The sequence below is a fragment of the Loxodonta africana genome, chromosome 10, assembly GCF_030014295.1.
Source record: "Loxodonta africana isolate mLoxAfr1 chromosome 10, mLoxAfr1.hap2, whole genome shotgun sequence".
NCBI lineage: Eukaryota > Metazoa > Chordata > Mammalia > Proboscidea > Elephantidae > Loxodonta > Loxodonta africana.
The window spans coordinates 66,958,182-66,978,364 of NC_087351.1; the positions used below are offsets into that span (position 1 = coordinate 66,958,182).

The window sequence follows — 20,183 nt, forward strand, 5'->3', positions numbered from 1 at the left end:
TAGACTATTGAAGTATAATATAATTTACATACAGTAAAAATGTATTCACTTTATGTGTAGCATTCAATGAGTTTGGTTTTTTTGTTTGTTTGTTTTTTGGTTGTTTGCTTTTTGGTATATTAGGTGAAAGCCTACAGAGCAAATTACATTCCCATTTCATAGTTTGCACCATAAATCGCTTCATGGTCTTGGTTTCATTCCCCAGCATATGTCATGCACTCTCCCCATTTCTGCTCTGGGTTTTCTGTTTCCTTTTGTCCTAATTTTCTACCCCTTCCTGCCTTCTCATCCTTGCCTTTGGGCAAATGTTGCCCTTTTGATCACCTATAATTGATTATTGTTTTTGTAAGTAACACGTTCCTCTCTGGTGTTATTGTTTATTTTATGGGCTTTTCTCTAGTTTGGCCTGAAAGTGGCCTCCGGAAATAGTTCCAGGTTAGAAGGGTATTTCAGGGCCATAGTCTCTCGGCTAAATATCTAGCTCTTGCTATTTTTTGCACACCATATACTTATGACATCTTCATTACTAGCTTGCAGGCTCCTGATGACTAGGGCCATGTCCTAATCACTCTTTGGGTCTGATAGAGTAGATGTTTAATAAATGTTTATTCAATAAAGAAGGTGTGGGGAAAAACATGGATCAGGAAAAATCTGAAAAGATGACTGTTCCTTTAGTTAATATCAATTATCAATCCGTTTCCAAACGTCTTCCCTTTTCTGCATTGTTCCTTTAGCTCTTCTCAATTTTGACTGAGGGTATCTGCGTCTCCCAGAATCGGGCCGCTAATTGGCTGCATACACACCTAGCCAGCTTCGAGGCCTGGCTGTAAAAACCGCTGAGTGCAGGGAATCCAGAATCTGCCCTCAAGCCACTCAACGCAACAAATCAGGAATTTCCGCCTGGCTTTTGCCCTGAACTTCACCAGTCACAAGCGTTTCCTCCGAGTCCTCAGAGCTCCGGAAAACCGAGGAAGTTTCCACTGCATCAAGAGAACAGCCGCTCCACTGCGGCCGCTAGGGGGAGCCGCAGTGCCGCCGGGGGCCTGCGGGGGCGCGCGCGGCCCAGCCCGACGGGAGGAGGAGCGCGGGCGGGGACAGCGCGCGAGGCGTGAGGCGCTTCCTGTTCCGGCGCCAGGAGGAGCCGCGCGCCGCTAGTGCTGTAGCTGCTGCTGTCGTCAGTCAGGCTGCGTTCGGTTCTTCAGCGCCCAGTTCTCTGGGACCCATCGTCGCCTCTAGACTTTGTTTCGGGGTCGGATCTTGCCGGGTGAGGCTGCTTCGGCGCTAGTGATGGTGGTAGAGGGTGGCGGGGGAGCTCAGGTTGAGGGGCTGGCGGGCGCGCCCAAGCGGGAGGCGGGCGCGGCAACCGAGGTGCCTTGAGTCATCTCCAGTGCTTGGGCTGTGGTTCCTCACGTAAGATTCTCTCGGCCACCCCGCTGCGGGTTCGCCTCCCGGATCACCCCCAAGGAGAAGGCGTCGGAGGCCGGTGACGTCACGCCCGGCGGGTTTGTCCGCCCTCGATGTCAGGCCTGGCTCGGGGGACGGGGGAGGAGGCGGGTAGCTGGCCTGCCCCTCCCCCACCCCGACTCGGCGAGCGCGACCCGCTCCGTGGCCGGTTCGCTCTCGTCAATCCCGCATTCTCTTTGTTCATTTGGTCCCAAAGGGCTGCCAGCCTCGTGCCCCTTGGCCCTGACCCTCTGAATTCATTAATTTCTAACAAAAAGGGAGCGAAATACTCGCATCGAGCCTTAGAGGAATCTCTGGCGCTTATTTAAGATTTCGCAGTTGTGACAACGTTGTGCTTATTTCTGACTAGAAGAGTTGCTAACAGATACATCAGATGAATCGCCATGACAGAAACTACCAGAGGTGCTGAGTTCTGTAAGACTCTTTCGGGCTGAGGAGCCCATATTGTGCATTGTAGTTTATATAATTAGCCTAGCCTTTTACCTCGGAAACCAAGAATAGACAATAGGTGCTAATGCAGCAGCAAACTAACTTCACTTGACTGAAAATTTTTTTACACACTTGTACACTTGATGGTTATAAAGCCCTGTTTTGAAAACCTCAGTACAGGTAGCCTTCAGAAGGAATTTGTTCAGTAGTGTTCTTTGGGCAAGAAGAATAGGTATTTTTCTTGCTTCCTAGTCAAAACTAGTCTGCCTCACAGACTTAGTTGTTCTTTTCCTCTCTCCAGGCAGAATGGTAATATCTGCCCCCAGTCCCTTAACCCAAACCCTTGGGGTCACTATGTTTGGAATTCAGAAATTTTTAGATTTTAGAAAGATAATATGGTGCCTAGGTGTGTAATAAAACTCCCGGCAGGGCTAAGGGACAACAACCTGATAAAACCCACTGGCGTCGAGTCGATTCCGACTCATAGCAACCCTATAGGACAGAGTAGAACTGCCCCATAGAGTTCCCAGGGAGCATCTGGCAGAGTCGAACTGCCAGCCTTTTGGCTAGCAGCCGTAGCACTTAACCACTACGCCACCAGGGTTTCCACAACCTGATAATCCAGCATTAATATTTGTGTGGCGATAGGTTTGACTCTTCACTTTAAGTGGGGATCAGTTAATAAAAAGGTTATTAAAAAGATAGGAAAGTAAGAAAAGACCAAAATGGATGTCAGTAGAGACTCTGAAATTTGTTCTTGAATGTAGAGTAGCTAAAGCGAATGGAAGAAATGATGAAGTAGAAAAGCTCGACTGAAGATTTCAGAGGGCGGCTCAAGGAGATAAAGTATTATAATGAAAGGTTCAAACACCTAGAGTTAGAACAGCAAAAGGAAAGAACATATTCTACATTTCTCAAGCTGAAAGAACTAAAGGAAAAGCCTCGAGTTGCACTATTGAAGGATCCTATGGGTAATATACTGAACAATGCAGGAAGTATCAAAAGATGATGAAAGGAGTACACAAAGTTGCTGTACCAAAAAGAATTGATCTGGGTTCATCCATTACAGAAAGTAGCATATCATCAACAACTGATGGTATTGAAGGAAGAAGTCTAAGGTGTACTGAAGGCATTGGCGGAAAAACAAGGCTTCAGGAATTGACAGAATACCAGTTGAGGTGTTTGAACAAATGGATGCAGCACTGGAGTTGCTCACTCCTCTATGTCAAGAAATTTGGAGGACGGCTACCTGGCCAACTGACTGGAAAACCAGATCCATTCCAAAGAAAAGTGATCCAACAGGATATGGAAATTATCAAACTATCATAAATATCACACACAAGTAAAATTTCGCTGAAGATAACTAAAAAAATGGTTGCAGCAGTACATCGACGGTGGACTGCCAGAAATTCAAGCCAGATTCAGAAGAGGACGTGGAATGAGAAATATTGCTCATATCAGATGGATCATGGCTGAAAGCAGAGAATACTGTAAAGATGTTTATATGTGTTTTATTGACCATCAGAGACATTCAACTCTGTGGATCATAATAAATTATGGATAGCGTTATGAAGAGTAGGAATTCTAGAACACTTAATTATGTTCGTGAAGAACCTGTACATAGACCAAGAGGCACTCATTCAAACAGGACAAGGCGATACTACGTGGTTTAAAATCAGGAAAGGTGTTCATCAGAGTTGTATACTTTCACCATAGTTAGTCAATCTGTATGTTGAGCAAATAATCTGAGAAGCTGGACTATATGAAGAAGAGGGCATCAGGATTGTAGGAAGACTCCTTAACAACCTGCAATATGCAGATGACACAGCCTTGCTTTCTGAAAGTGAATAGGACTCGAAGCATTTACTGATGAATATCAAAGACTACAGCCTTCAGTATGGAACCCTGGTGGCACTTGGCTGCTAACCGAAAGGTCTGCAGATCGAATCTACCAGCCACTACTTGGAACACCTATGGGCAGTTCTACTCTGTCTTATAGGGTCACTGCGAGTAGGAATCAACTTGACAGCAACAGGTTTGGGGGTTTTCTTTTTCCATATGGATTACACTTCAACATAAAGAAATCATTTCTCACAACTGGACCAACTGAAGTTGTCAAGGATTTCATTTTACTTGGATTGATGCCCGTGGAAGCAGCACTCAAATAAAACAATAGTACATTGGGCAGATCTACTGCAGTAGACGTCTTTCAAGTGTTAAAAAAGCAAAGATGTCACTTGGAGGACTAAGGTGAGCCTACCCCAACTCATGGTATTTTCAGTCACCTTATATGCATGTGAAAGCTTGACAGTGAATAAGGAAGACCAAAGAAAAATTGATGCCTTTGAATTACGGTGCTGGGCCAAGAATATTGACTATAGCATGGACTGCCAGAATAACGAACACGTCTGACTTGGAAGAAGTACAGCCAGAATGCTTCTTAGAAGCGAGGATGGTGAGACTTTGTCTCAGGTTACTTTGGACATGTTATCAGGAGGGACCAGTCCCTGGAGAAGGACATCATGCTTGGTAAAGTAGAGAAAAAAAAAAAAATTTTTTTTTTTTTTTTCAGTAGAGGGTCAGTGAAAAAGACGAAGACCTTCAGTGAGATAGATTGACTCAGTGGCTGCATCATTGGGCTCAAACCTAGCAACAGTTGTGAGAGTGGTGCAGGACCGGGCCCTGTTGCGTTATGTTAGACATAGGATTGCTGTGAGTCTGAACCAACTGAGTGGCACCTAACAATAACATAAATAGCTTCAGGTCAGATTTTGACATTGAAAAAGTTTTATGCCAAATTTGGGGAAGTTTCTTTAGTTTTCACAGGTTTTTAAGTTGAGAACTGAGATGAGGGTTTGTGGACCTGTAATAGTGACCTTTGTTGAGTTTCTGCTATGTGTCAGGCTATGACTAACAGATTTGTGTGTTTACCTAATATATAAGTCTCACCGTAGAATCTGGGAGGTGGATGCTATTCATATCTTCTTTTTACTTCTGGTTTGTAAGGAAAGAGCTGCAGATTTATCTAGGAAGTCAGACTTTCAGCCTTCACTCTTAACCATATGCCCATATACAAAGAAAGAGGAGAATTTAGTATTTGTGCCCACCAGCATTTCCCAGGCACTGTTATAGGTACTTGATTTACAAAATCCCATTTAATCCCTCAAAACATTACTGGTCTGTTGTTGATAGTGACTGTAGAGGATTCAAACCCTGGTCTAACATTTCTCTGCTGGGACGTTCGTATCTCTTCCCTCTCACTATATTCCAGCCAGTCTGAACTGCTTGTACTTTACAGGTTCTCTCTTGCCTCCCTTGGAGCTTTTGCACAAACTCTCCTCCTTTCGAGAAACCCTGGTGGCATAGTAATTAAGTGCTACGGCTGCTAACCAAAGGGTCGGCAGTTCAAATCTGCTAGGTGCTCCTTGGAAACTCTATGGGGCAGTTCTGCTCTGTCCTATAGGGTCGCTATGAGTCAGAATCGACTCAACGGCACTGGGTTTGGTTTTTTGTTTTCTTCTCCTTTCCCTAGGTCCCATCCCATCACCTACCCCAGCTCATCTAGACTGTAGAGGTACCACTTCTCAGGAATGCTCCCCTGGTAACCTTTCCTTAACTCCTTTAGGGGCCTCTTTTTTCTTTTTGAGGTACTCCCAGTAGCCCTGGTAGCACAGTGGTTAGGAGCTTGGCTTCCAACTAAAAAGATTGGCTATTTGAATCCATCAGCTGCTCCTTGGAAACCATAGGCAGTTCTACTATGTCCTATAGGGTCGCTGTGAATCGGAATTAACTAGTCTCCAGCAGGTTTGTTTGTTTGTTTGAAGTACTCCCATAACACCCTGTGCTTACCCCAGGTAATATAGTTGCTGTTTAGTGGTAGTTTTCCACTAGACTGAATTCTTCAAGGATTTGCTCCCTGAAATACTATTATTACTCTTCTCCAGAGCCCAACACAGTGCCTGGCGCATGTAATTTCAATAGTATTCTGTAATCTAAATTGTGGCGTCGAGTCAGATTCCTACTCACTGTTACCCTGTAAAACAGACTAGGGTTACCAAGGCTGTTATCTTGATGGAAGCAGATTACCACATCTTTTCTCCTGCAGAGTGGCTGGTGAGTTCAAGCTGCCAGTCTTTTGGTTAGTAGCCAAGTCCTTAACCTCTGCGCCACCAGGGTTCCTTAGCATCTAAATACCCAAAACAAAACCTGTCTCATGGAGTCGATTCAGACTCATAGCAACCCTTAGGACAGAGGAGAACTGCCTCATAGGGTTTCCAAGGAGTGGCTGGTGGATTCGAACTGCTGACCTTTTGGTTAGCAGCCAAGCTCTTAACCAGTGCACCACCAGGGCTGCAGCATCTAAATGACTGTATAAAATAGGGTTGTCATAAGATTACCGAAAAACTGAATTTTTGAAATTAAACATTTTAAAGAGAATTAAAATGTTTAAAAACATTAAAATCCCAATTTCTTTAGTTGTCCAAATGTTAAAAAAAAAAAAAGCCTGATAAATGAGCTAGTGTTGGAAATATATATATACATATATATATGTATATATATACACTGTAATTCAAAATCTGGAAACCCTGGTGGCGTGGTGGTTAAGAGTTCAGCTGCTAACCAAAAGGTCAGCAGTTCGAATCCACCAGGCGCTCCTTGGAAACCATATGGGGCAGTTCTCCTGTGTCCTATAGGGTCACTATGAGTAGGAATTGACTCGCTAGCAATGAGTAATTCAAAATTTATATGTATAGTATGATATGTTACCGCCACCCTCCCCCAGTACTGAACAAATCAACACAAAAATCCTATTTGACTTCCCTTAGTTTCTCTTAGTTATCTTAACGTGCTTATAGCACTTTAGAGCTTATAAAATATTTTACTTTTAAGTAGTCGGGTTATTACAACTGTTTTAAAGATGAAAAATGATCTCTGGTTAAGTGGCTTGCCTTTGTCAAAAGACAAAAGGATTGTTGTCCAGGTTTCACAGTCGTGTAGTCCCATATTCTCACCACTCCATCACAGTTTAGTGGCCCTCTAAAGTATTTCTTGGCAGTAGTCACTAGTAAGTTGTGGAGTTAAACCACATGGTGATTGAATTAGTATTTTTACTTTGAAAGCCATAGGAATTTACAGAAATGTTATGTTTTGCTTTTCTAGTATATGTCAAAATTTTGTGCTCTTATTAGTAACCTTGTTGCTCAGAAAGCACGATCATTATTTTCTAAACGATGCATAAATCTTGTCATAAAGTAGTAATGGAAAGTTTTGGAAATAATATCTTTAGTTTCTTATAGAAGAAAAAAATGAAAACCTTTATTATAAGGTTTTGTGAGTTCAAGGTTATGTTGTCCTTATAATTAGCATAATTCAGATATTTTTGGAAAATATTTTTACATTCTGAAACTCTTTTCATTGAAACATTGATACCCTACTATTTTTTACCTTTTTAGAATGCATGTATCCTCCAAAGAGCAAATTGGCATGGTTCTACTTAAACACTATTTATTCTAGGCATTGAGAGCAGGTCACTTTGCAGCAATGCCATAGAACAGGATGTCACGATTTCTAATCCCTTTGGTCAGGCCTTCAGTGTTGTAATTATAAGGTTCTAGCACCTAGCACCTCGTCTATCTTCCAGGATTTGATTTTGAGCTTAAAAATTTTAAAGCCAGAATTGTGAATCGGTTTAGTTTGTATTAATAGTTTATATTTTTATGTAACTGTATGACTAGTAAACTGTATAGTGTGTGTTTTCCAAAAACGAAGAGAGAGAAAAGAGTAATTATAAAAACCTGAGTTGAAACTGAATGGATTGCTTTGGTAGATTTTGTGCTTCAGGATTAAAGTGAACTTTGATACAGAACCAGTTTCTCTCTCAGAAGGGCTCATTTTGTTTGAAAAGCATGTTAGTCCTGTGTATACTTTAAACTTGTCACACACTGATAATAACATTAAAAACAGTTCCAGTGTGTATAATGGTATGTCTTGTTACAGTAAGGATTTTTTGTTTGTTTAAATGTTAGTCCTAAGAGTTCTCTGTTGTGTGATGTGATGTTTTAGTGTAAATAAACCTTGACATTTGAATGAGTGAGTAATTGTATTTGCTATACATACAGATGGTTTTTTAGTATTCTCAGTAGAAAGCAGGGAAATTAAGCCAACTCAGTAGACTTCATGTTCTTTATCATTCTTTGTAATAATCAAATTATACTTAAAAATAAAATTCTAGGGATGCCAGATGGCTTGATATTAAGCAATCTTTTCATATAATTAACCATTAATAGGTCAAAGGAGAAAAACTGAGATCAATTCATGAGGTTTTGAAAAGTCTTCTGAAGAAATTCAGTGCTTTTTATTTTTATTTTTTTTTAATTAGCAAAATAGGAATAACTACCACTGTGTCACCAGGGCTTGTAAATATAGTAATGTAGGCATAAATAGGAATTTTCTTAATGTGATTTTTTTTTTTATATACAAACTAAAAATACATACTTAAACATTAGACACATTCCTAGGAGAGCTGAACTGTTCACAATAGCAAAAAGTTGGAAGCAATCATGGTGCCCATCAATGGATGAATGGGTAAATAAATTATGGTATATTCACACAGTGGAATACTACGCAATGATTAAGAACAACGACGAATCTGTGAAACATTTCATAACATGGAGGAACCTGGAAGGCATTATGCTGAGTGAAATTAGTCAATTGCAAAAGGACAGATATGGTATGAGATCATTATTATAAGAATTCCAGATAACGTTTAAACATGGAAGAAAATATTCTTTGATGGTTACGAGGGTGGGGAGGGAGGGAGAGGGCACTAACTAGATTAAAAAAAAAAAACTAGATAGTAAACAAAAATTTTTTTAGGTGAAGGAAAGGGCAACACATACCACAGGAATAGTCAGTACAACTGGACTAAACCGAAAGCAAAGAAATTTGCTCAATAAAACCAAAAGCTTCAAAGGCCAGAGTAGCAGGGATGGGAGTCTGGGGACCATGGTTTCAGGGGACATCTAGGTCAATTGGCATAACAAAATGTATTAAGAAAACCGTCTGCATTCCACTTTGGTGAGAGGCTTCTGGGTTTTTAAATGCTAGCAAGTGGCAGTCTAAAATGCATCAGGTGGTCTCAACCCACCTGGAGCAAAGGAGAATGAAGAACACCAATGTCACAAGGTAAATATGAGCCCAAGAGACAGAAAGGACCACATAAACCAGAGACTCCATCAGCCTGAGACCCGAAGAACTAGATGGTGCCAGGCTACCACTGATCACTGCCCTGACAGGGAACACAACAGAGAGTCCCTGATGGAGCAGGAGAATAGTGGGATGCACATCTTAAATTCTCATAAAAAAGACCAGTCTTAATGGTCTGACTAAGACTAGAAGGACCCTGACGGTCATGGTCCCTGGACCCTTTGATAGCCCAAGATTGGAACCATTCCGGAAACCAACTCTACAGACAGGGATTGGCCTGGACTATACGATAGACAGTGATGCTGGTGAGGAGTGAACTTCGTGCCTTAAGTAGACACATGAGACTATGTCGGTGACTGCTGTCTGGAGGGGAGATGAGAAGGAAGAGGGGGACAGGAGCTGGTTGAATGGACACAGGGAATACAGGGTGGAGAGGAGTGTGCTGTCTCATTGAGGGGAGAACAGCTGGGAGTGCACGGCGGGATGGGTATGGCTTTTTGTATGAGGGACTGACTTGATTTGTAAACCTTCACCTACAGTACAATAAGTAAATTAAAAAAAAAAAGTTCTAGCTGAGCCAAAAGAGAAAAGTGGCATAAATATTAGAAAAAGAAGATAAAATTATTTTTTACAAATGTCATAATTATTTATCTGGAAAACCCAGAGAATTAACTGGAAAACTTTGAGTAACATAATTCAGTAATGTGGCTGCTTACAAAAGTAATATATTAAAATTTTTAAAAACTTTCCTTTATATGAACAACCAATTAGAAAATATAATGGAAGAAAAGAGCTTGTTTACAACCACAAGAAAAAGTAAGTTCAAAATCCGTCTCACAAAAAATGTGTAGGACCCGATCAAAAAAACAAACTGCTGAGTGATATAAATGGCAGTTTTAGGAACTAGAAAGACATACCTGTTCTTGAATGAGAAGAGTTGATAATTTAAATATATATCAAATATCTTCTAAATTAGTGTGTAAATTTGATGCAATTCCAATCAGAATACATTTTATTTTAGTTTTTTATAAAATGATCTGGAAAAAATAAATGGGAGACTCTTCAGGAAAATCTGAGAAAACAATAATTACAGGGGGATTAACATTACAATCTGTGAAAATATAAAGCTACTGTAATTAAAATAGAATGGTAACGTGCAGATCAGTAGAAAAGACTAAAGTCCACCATACCTGTAGGAACTGATTGAGGCTGTGTAGTCTGGTTTTTAAGAGCCCAGTCTCTGGAGTCAGCTTGTGCCTTCTCTGCCTGTCACTAGCTCTGTGACCTTAATTTGGTAAGCTGCTTTTTCTCCAGCCGTAAAGTGAGAATGATAATAAAATTTGGACCTTAGGAGTTTGAGGAGTGTTAAATGATGCATCTAAGGTACTTAACATGGGGCCTGTTCTGTGATAAATGTTCGATAAACAGTAGTTGTCAATATCTACTGTAGAATGTGTAAAAAGTGGCTTGTCAAATCCATTGAGAAAAGAGAGTATTCAGTAATTATTGTTTAGGGGAAGAATTAAAAGATTTTAAACAAAAAAGTTAACCATAAAAACACTATTTTTTTTTTTTTAAATCTTTGGGAAAACCAAAAACCAAACCAGTCAACTCAGTGGTAGGACAGTGTAGAACTGACTGCCCCTTAGGGTTTCGAAGGCTATAATCTCTGCAGAAGCAGAGTGCCACATTTTTCTCCTGAGGAGTGGCTGACATGTTCAAACCACCAACCTTTGAGTTAGCAGCTGCCATTGTGCCACCAGGGTTCCTTTTGAGTGGGAAGAACTTTGTAAATATATCACAAAATCCAGAAGCCACATGTAGGGAAAGATTGATAAATTTGACTACTTGATACTAAGTATTGGTAGTACCCCAAAATACCACTTAAAAGATCAATACATAATAGGAACTCAGCAGAAAAATATTTGTTTCATAAGACACAAAAACCCTTTGCCATCAAGTTGATTCCAACTCATAGCGAGCCTAGGACAGAGTAGAACTGCCCCATAGGGTTTCCAAGGAGCAGCAGGTGGATTTGAACTGCCAACCTTTTGGTTAGCAGCCGAGCTCATAACCACTTCGCCACCAGAGCTTCAAGCCTCATATGAAACAGACAGGCTTAATTTCCTTATTATCTTAATGAAGCGGTGCGAAAAAAAGATGTACTCCTAAATAGTAAAATTATCAAAAGCAAAGTACATACTGTCTTACTCCACTTAACATGAAGTCAAGGAATGAGCAAAACTCAAAGTGATTATTTTGAGGCGTGTGTGAGGAGTTGATTGGAAGGGAGCACAAGTAAACTTTTTAGAAGGATGGAAATGTTCTGTACCTGGTTTGGAGGGGCATATACAATTGTCAAAGATTGTTAACCCGAAGACTTAACATTCATGCATTTCATTGAGTGTTAGTTAAGTCTCAGTAATCAAAGGACATGAGCAAATTCACAGAAAAAGTATCAGTGGGATATTAAATATAAAAAGATGCTCTACCTTCCCCATAATTAATGAAATGCAGGTTAAAATAACAAGTTTTTACTAGTAGCTGCCAAGTCAGTTCCCTCTCATGGTAATCCCTGTGTATCAGAGTAGAACTGTGCTTTATAGGGTTTTCAGTGGCTCATTTTTCAAAAGTACATTGCCGGGCCTTTTGTCCATGGCACTTATGGGTAGACTTGGACCCCCAACCTTGTGGTTAGCAATGGAACATGTTAACCGTTTGTACCACCTGGGGACTACAAAATAAGATGGCAGTAATCTACCATATTAGAAGAGATTTATAAATTTAATAAGATCTGGCAGTGAAAGAGAAGCTGAAGAAAAAAGCGTATACTTTTTGGAGGACAATCTATTTTTATTAGATGGATTTAAATAACCTTAGCAGTTGAATCTGTAAATTGTATTTCTAATGCTTTTTCCTGGTAATAGGGTCTCACAACTAAGCAAAGGTAAGTGTTCAAAGATATTCACTGTGTCATTTTTTAAAACAAGCCAAAATACCCACAACCTAAACTGCCACCAAAATGAGGTTGTAACTTAAATTATCAATCATTTCTTTATAGTGTACAGTTACGAAGTTGATAGGGCTATTATGGAACTATTTCGGAAATTTTTCTTATGTAAAGAAAACGATATTACGTAAATGATTTAAGATTTCGTTTAAGTAAAAATAATGTATGCATAGAAAGTTCCTTAAAGAATATATAAGAAATGTTAAAACACTGGTTTTGAAATATTCTTTTTTTTTTTTTCATTTTTTTAGGAAAATGTCTGATGAATTTTCGGTAAGTTGATGCATTCATCCTTGATAAGTTTTATGGCTCTTAAGAAAAATGACATAGTCTGAAACGTGGGCTATATAAGCCTTATAATTTACAAGAGGTGGTTTTTTGTGGTTCTTGGGTTTTTTCAGCATGTGATTTTGATAGGTGATTTGACTTAGTTTATTTAGATATAATGTGTTTCAAAATGCATCCTGTGGTATTTGTTTCTTTAGAAAATCTTAAAAATTATAAAGGTGATTACTGTATTTCTATGCAAACAATGTGCACCTTCTCCGTTTGTTTGCCAGCCACACCTTCCCCCCACCCGAGGTATTTTTGTAAGTGTGCTATGCTAATTTTTTTTTCTGCAGCAACATGTAAAAAATTGGCGTAGTGACACTTAATACCTCACTGAAGGAAGATGCAGGAAACCCTGGTGGTGTAGTGGTTAAATGCTGTGGCTGCAAACCAGAAGGTTAGCAGTTGGAGTCCACCAGGTGCTCCTTGGAAATTCTATGGGGCAGTTCTACTCTGTCCTGTAGGTTTACTGGGAGTTGGAAATTAACTCTGACGGCTATGGGTTTTAATGGGGGGAGGATGCAGCTGGCAAACAAACGTAAAAGGCAAGTGTTATTTGTGTAAAAATACAGTACTTCTGTTCATTAAACTGAACAGTTTAGCTTTTAAAGATGCTATATAGGTTTATAATCCTGTTTGGCATGACTTGTTCCTGGATAAGATAGATGAGATATATCTATTTTGTATTCCAGTTGGCAGATGCACTACCTGAACACTCTCCTGCCAAAACTTCTGCCGTTAGCAATACAAAACCTGGTCAGCCTCCTCAAGGCTGGCCAGGCTCCAACCCTTGGAATAACCCAAGTGCTCCACCTTCTGTGCCATCTGGACTCCCACCAAGTGCAACACCTTCCACTGTGCCTTTTGGACCTGCGCCAACAGGGATGTATCCCTCTGTGCCTCCCACTGCACCACCTCCAGGACCCTTTCCTCCTTCTGGACCATCATGCCCCCCACCTGGTGGTCCTTATCCAGCCCCAACTGTGCCAGGCCCTGGCCCCACAGGGCCATATCCTACACCAAACATGCCCTTTCCCGAGCTTCCTAGACCATATGGTGCACCCACAGATCCAGCTGCAGCTGGTCCTTTAGGTCCATGGGGATCCATGTCTTCTGGACCATGGGCACCAGGAATGGGAGGGCAGTATCCTACCCCCAGTATGCCATATCCGTCTCCAGGGCCATATTCTGCTCCTCCTCCTCCCCAAGCTCCAGGGGCTGCACCACCAGTTCCATGGGGCACTGTTCCACCAGGCGCCTGGGGACCACCAGCACCATATCCTGCCCCTGCAGGATCATATCCCACACCAGGACTCTACCCCACTCCCAATAATCCTTTTCAAGTGCCTTCAGGACCTTCTGGTGCTCCGCCAATGCCTGGTGGCCCCCATGTGAGTGCTTAATTTGCTTTTAATATGCATTAATTGTCACATGAGCACAACTGAAAGATACTTCACGATTTTGGATGGGCAATTAGAAAGCTTTTTAACTCTATAAAGGGGGTGTGGTATATGAATAAATTTCAGAAATTCGGGAAGAGCATTTAAAAGGATGAAAGTACAAGTATTCCTGGTACTAGAAATAGATGATTTTCTCAAAGATCCCCAAAGACTGTAGTAAGCCATGTCCTCAACAGCGTTATTGAGGTAAACCCCGAGAGGCATTTTATTGGACTGTGTCTGTTTGGTTTTTTTTTTAAAACATTTCTCAATATTGCTTTATAGCATCATATCAAAGCACAATTCAATAAAAGCAGTCTCTGCCTCTCTAGCTTGATATGGAGGTATACTTTGAGAGAATCCAGGGTAACGAAACTATAATACAGCCCATCTTTCAGGCAACTATCCATAGTGTTTCTCAGCCAAGGTTTTGTTAGATTTTTAGCAGCGTTGATCTCAAGATTATACCACTATTCAGTCAGTTAAATGTAATGTTGTGTGCTTTACTGTCAGCGAAGCTGGAGTAGGGTTGACATGTTAGTTGAGGAGCCTGTCTATGGCATATGAGCGAATAGAAAGGCATCCCATCTCCCCAGTGAAGTAAGCCAAGTAAGTATCCAAAAGCAGAGTCAAGGTTCTGGTTAGGCAAAATAAATTTGTTCACACAAAATAACGAATCAGATTCCCAACTAGATTAATCGAACATCCACCTCAACTGTAAAGGAAAAATCTCAGTATTAGTGCCCCCAAACTTGTCCCCCTTTGATAATTGCAACTTCTTACTATTAAACAAACCAAACCCATTGCCATCCAGTAGAACCACTCCGTAGGGTGATGAGCAGCTGATGGATTTGATCTGCCAGCCTTTTGATTAGCAGCTGAGCTCATAACTGCTGTGCCACCAGGGCTCCTTTTGCTATTAGATCTTTAAAAAAAAAAAAAAAATTTTTAATGCAGTGTGTGCCAAGGTAATTAGATGACTTCTTGTTTGCATTTATTAAGCAATTTATTTTACACCAGAGAAAGGAGAGTTAATAAACTCTATTTACAAAATGTAGATGTTGACTTTTTCTTTTTTCTATTGCAGTCTTACCATTAAGTTAACAATGGACGAAGAGATGACGCTTTGCTTTTTGAAGTACATATATATATGCACGTGAATGCATATATAAAAATTGCTGGTTTCACTATTCATAAGAGGGCATTCATGAAAGAACAACTCTTGCAACTCTCAGAGAAGATATCTGCCTCTTGTACTTGGATGTACAGTTGGAACAATCAGATAAAAACAAAAATCGTTCAAATGTGATTTGTATTTGGTTTTCATGGGAAGTTAAAGTGATTAAGTATGTTAGATAGCTCTTTGATAGAATTTGTTTAAAACATGAAACCACACACTTAAAAATCTAAGATGATATGGATTGTTAGAATCTGCAACTTTATTGGCACATTATTTCGAGTGTTTTTTATAATCACTTTTTCTTTAAATAAACACTTTGAAAAACAATCACATTGCCATAATGTAGACAAATGATGCCTCTAAACATTTTGAGCTGCTCTTTCTATAGGATGAATACCCCTGGTTTTCTCGAGGTTACATTTTGGATGTACATTTAAAACTGTCAGTAATTATTGCCAGATGTTGAGTTCATTAGCTAGCCAGTGTTCATTTTTATCCTTGAGCTTTTAGTAAAAAAAAATTTTGAGTTCCACCTAATTTGGTTTATTTTTTTTTTAGCCAAATGGGCCATACAGCTCTTAAACCTACTATTTAGACAATTTTTTTTTTTTTTTTTTAATTTGGGCCAACAGGTATGTAAATTATGGTCTTAGAGAATTGACCTCTTTTTTTTTTATTGCTTTAGAATGGATTATGAGATGTCCATATTGTTTTGAGATGAGTTCAAGGAAGGAAATAATTCTCACCTTTGTTTTGAACCTCAAACTAGAGGAACCCTGGGGAATTGCTTCAGAGTAACAAGTAATTTGCATTCCCACAAAACCTGAGGCAGGTCTTCTGCCCAGACCATTCCCTGTAGTCCCCCTTTCCCTCAGTTCTTTAAGGAATACATCCTTTATTCTTCCCTGATGTGGAAAACTGGCACACTCTAGTGGACTATCATAAACATATATAGCAGTTATGTTTGGAGAACCTTAAGTCACACAGATGTGTCTGTTCTCTTTGTACAAGTGAGACTCAATATATATTTGTCTTTCCGAGTCTGATTATGATATGTTATTGTCTCCTGAATAGTTTTCTGGATCTCTTTGTAAAGTGCTTATGGCTAACAATTCAGTCCTGTATTTGTTGATAAGTAAATAAGTAGAATTGAGTGCCACCCTGGAAAGAATTATCCTCTCTTAACGCATGAAAATAATAATAAATGGTAGATTTCTGCAACTGAGTTTAAAGCAGTATGACTGTTGCTTAAAATATTAAATACTGTTTATAACCACCAAAACAACTCTAGTAGCTTTTTGGCACCTTACCTTTAAATGAGATTGTTAGATTTGGAATAAATGAGTTTGACAGTAGAACTGACCTTGTTATTTGTTAAATAACATTTGAAAACTTTGAACGTATCCATTGGGTTTCAAAAGTGTATTGTGGATTTATTGGACCAGTATTGGAGAGATTTATGATGGAGCACCATTTTGTTTAAGAATAAAATATTTAATAGTTGTTTTTCCCACTATTAAAATGTCAGAATGCCAAATGCTGCCAGTTTAATGGTTTGATAGCTACCTCGTTTTAAGAAAGCAAGATGGTCACCTTTGAGGAACATTTGGTGTTTAAGCCTCCCTTCTTTCAAGCTTTCAGAATTGATAATGGTGGAAACTAATTTGTTCAGATATGGCTAAGCTGGGGAATGTTGTTAGGCAGCTCTTACATAGCGACACACCTGGTTTTCTTTTTCTTGCAAGGGTAGGTGGCAGCATCTACAACACTCTTGAAATCTGTTGTCAAAGTAGCCTCAAGTTTACAAGGTAGGTAGCCTTAGGAGATGTCATAAATTATCAGTCAGTATCATAATGTCAAGGAGCCCTGGTGGTCCAGTGGTTAAGCACTCGGCTGCGGACCAAAAGGTCAGTGGTTCGATGTGGCCGTCTATTCTGTAAAGATTACAGCCTTGGAAACCCTAGGCAGTTCTAGTCTGACCTATAGGGTCACTATGAATTGGAATGGACTCGATGATAATTGGTATCATAATGCCAGGTAGCTGCAGGGATAAGATGATAGGGAAAGTGAGATGGCAGCAAAGATCTCTCTCCTTATAGTTATTTTGGTTGCCCTAAATTGGGATAAGTTGCCATCTCCAGCTTTAGATGGAGTATTTAATGCTATGTTGTTAGGTGTAATCAAGTCAGTTCCGACTCATAGCGACCCTGTGTACAACAGAGAGGGTATAGTGTGACTAAAAGAAGAGGTAGCAAGTTCGGGAATCTGTAATTAAGTCCTTTGTCTTGGTTATGAGAGAAAATGTTTTGCTAAAGAATTTACAGGGCCATGAACAGGAGATGAGAGATTACTCCTCCCCACGAGTGTAACTTTGTTAATGACTCATACTGCCTAGTGTGCCCTAGATGATACTGCCATTTTAACCCTTAGTTTGCCAAGACTTTCCAACTGGAAAGTTGGGGGGGAAGGAGGACTGGGGAGCTCATTGTTTTTGTTTTTTTTTTTTTTAATGTAAGAATGGAAATCAAAGGGCTCATAGAATTTGCTTTTATATAGTTTATTTCTGTACAGCACCATTTCTCCAGTTGGAGGGAATCTTAATTTTTGTGGATACTCTGGGCCAAAAAATACTTTTGGGTTTAGGGTGGAGTTAAGAAAAGCAAAAGAGGTTTCAGTGGAGGAAGGGGGAAAAGCATCTAGGAAGGTTTTTTTTTTTTTTCTTTACAAAAGAACAATGTGGCTTTCAAAACAAGTCATGGTAGGCTGAGATGGTTTTATGGCAGAGACTGCTTGTTAGTATGTTTAATCTTAAGGGAATACTTGTTGGCGTTTGGGCTTTAGAGCAAGGGTTTTAAAATAAATTTGGTGGCGATAATTGAGATGTGTTGAGGGATAATGTTTCTAGAGTTCAAGTCTTTGATTTGGAATAAAAATATATAAGCAGTGCTGAGGTTGAACCTAAAAGTCACAGTGAAAAATAAAAACTATTTTAAATAGAAATATTGCAAGTACAGTATACCAAAACCAAACCAACCAAACCCAGTGCCGTCGAGTCGACTCTGACGCAGTAACCCTGGTGGCGTCGTGGTTAAGTGCTAAGGCTGCTAACCAAAGGGTCAGCAGTTCGAATCCACCAGGCGCTCCTTGGAAACTCTATGGGGCAGTTCTACTCTGTCCTATAGGGTCGCTCTGAGTATGAAGTACGGTATATAGACCTTAAATCTTCTTCCAGACACAATTTGCAAGCATCAAATTCTCCTTAAAGGAGTGTTTAAAATACCTTGGCTGTTCTGTACAGGATGCAGCCTGACATCTTTTCATGCTTTTGAAGAGCCTATTTATCGCTTTGACTTCACAGCACTGTTTTGTTTAAAGTATTGATTATTTGGGAATAACCGAAATTTTTTTTTTAGCACAAGGGCCTCCTCCTCTGTCCATTTTACTGTTCATTCCCTTCAGTAAAGGAAAATAGGGCAGAGTAGAAAAGGGGTGAATTTTTGGCCTTGGTGAGTCACACCACTTCAGTAGGATATTGGAATATTTTCTAGGGAAAAAAGTCAATTGGGTCCATGATGCTTTACCTCACAAATGATTAGTGCCACCTATAGTACTCAAGTGTACAATTTTTGAAGCTATATAGATGAACATTGCTCTCCTCAAAATACTGTGCCTAATTTACGTATCAGTTGCCTACATTTCTAAATGTGTTAGTGCCAATGTCTTCCTTTCTCACCCTGAATAATCTAGAGCTGGCTTTATAAAATGCCAGTTTTAAACCCTGGAAAATGCAACGTAAGGACAGACCTTCAAGTGTTAAAGTATTTGAAAGCATATATCTAAATTCAGCTGACTCACATAATACTGCCCTATGCATAGAAAGTGGTGGGTGGTTTTCAGGGAAGACTAATCTTAACAGAGCAATATTTAGTATTGAAGACAGACACTGTTCTCTTTGCAGAATTCTGCCAAGTAAAAAATTGCCAGTAATCAGTGTTAAATGCCATGCAACTTCTGGCTTTAGAAAATGTGAGGACTGCGTTCATTCAGCAGACATTTAAGTGTCCATGGTCCAGGTGCTTTGCCAGATGCCAGAGATAGAGCAATGAAAGATCAATCCCTGTCCTTGAGAGGCTCATGGTCTGGGGTGGCTTTACCAAATTAGTAGTTTTATATAGATGAACATATTTTAATATTGCTGGGGGAAGTTATAGATCAGCTTTTGGGCATTTTAAAGGGCAAAGTCCAGTATACCTTTTTTTTTTTTTTCTTCTAAAATTTCAATGCTTATCAGTGTAACTATTCAAGTGTGCAGTCATGGGATGTTTTTCCTCTCACTTTCTCCCTAACTGAACGCACTCTCACTGCCTGTCACTGACTAGCAGATACTGATTTGTTGCCATTAAGTAAACTTGACTTACGTGTGCTCTGTAAAGATTTCTTTGTATTTTTTCTTGAAATTGTGATTTTTCATTGACTTTTTAATGACAAATTTAATGTATGTAATTGTCTATGCATTTTAAGTTAAACTGCCTAAAATGTGATTTGAGACATATACATTTGTATTATGAACTGTAAGCAATTTGTTTGAGATGTTAGATTTTATCACCTGCTGCTGTATTTGTAAACAAAGACAAATGTTGCTTTAAGAAGTAATTATAATTAGGAATAGTCTATGGATGTGATACTTGATATTTTTTAAGATAAACTTGTTTGCTTTTGTGTATTATATCTGAACACCTTTTAAAAAATGTATTTTCATGGCTTTGCATTTTTTCCGTGGATTTTATTCTTTAGGTCTAATTCTGGGCTCCCCTGAGCAAGTTAGAGCGAATTTGTTGTTTTTAAAACAGAAAAGAAACAAAAAGCCGTAGACAGCTGTCTGCAAGTGACTGAGGCATTTTAAATAGACAGCCTAGAAACAGCCCTTCTTCCACAAATCCGCTTTCAGCAGCATGTCCATAGTGACATTTTTCTCTCCTCCCTTCAAGGCTAGGCTAGTCTTTGTGACCTGATTATCCGCACATAATACATTAGGGAGACTTCCATATCCACCCTTGCCACTGCCACCACTGACTTCTTTTATGAACAAGAGTTCTACTTTAGGCAGACTTGCTGGGCATACAGC

At 39.7% G+C, this 20,183-nt stretch overlaps 1 protein-coding gene across 1 annotated transcript; it reads left to right on the top strand.

Annotated features, from left to right (window-relative positions):
- Positions 1 to 1,118: 1,118 nt before the first annotated feature.
- Positions 1,119 to 19,831, top strand: MAPK1IP1L (mitogen-activated protein kinase 1 interacting protein 1 like). Its single transcript, XM_010588648.3, has 4 exons — positions 1,119 to 1,264; positions 12,361 to 12,382; positions 13,132 to 13,830; positions 14,966 to 19,831. Exons 2-4 carry the CDS (start codon positions 12,365 to 12,367, stop codon positions 14,975 to 14,977), a joined length of 729 nt encoding a protein of 242 aa, XP_010586950.1. The 5' UTR covers positions 1,119 to 1,264; positions 12,361 to 12,364; the 3' UTR covers positions 14,978 to 19,831.
- The last annotated feature ends 352 nt before the right edge of the window (positions 19,832 to 20,183 follow it).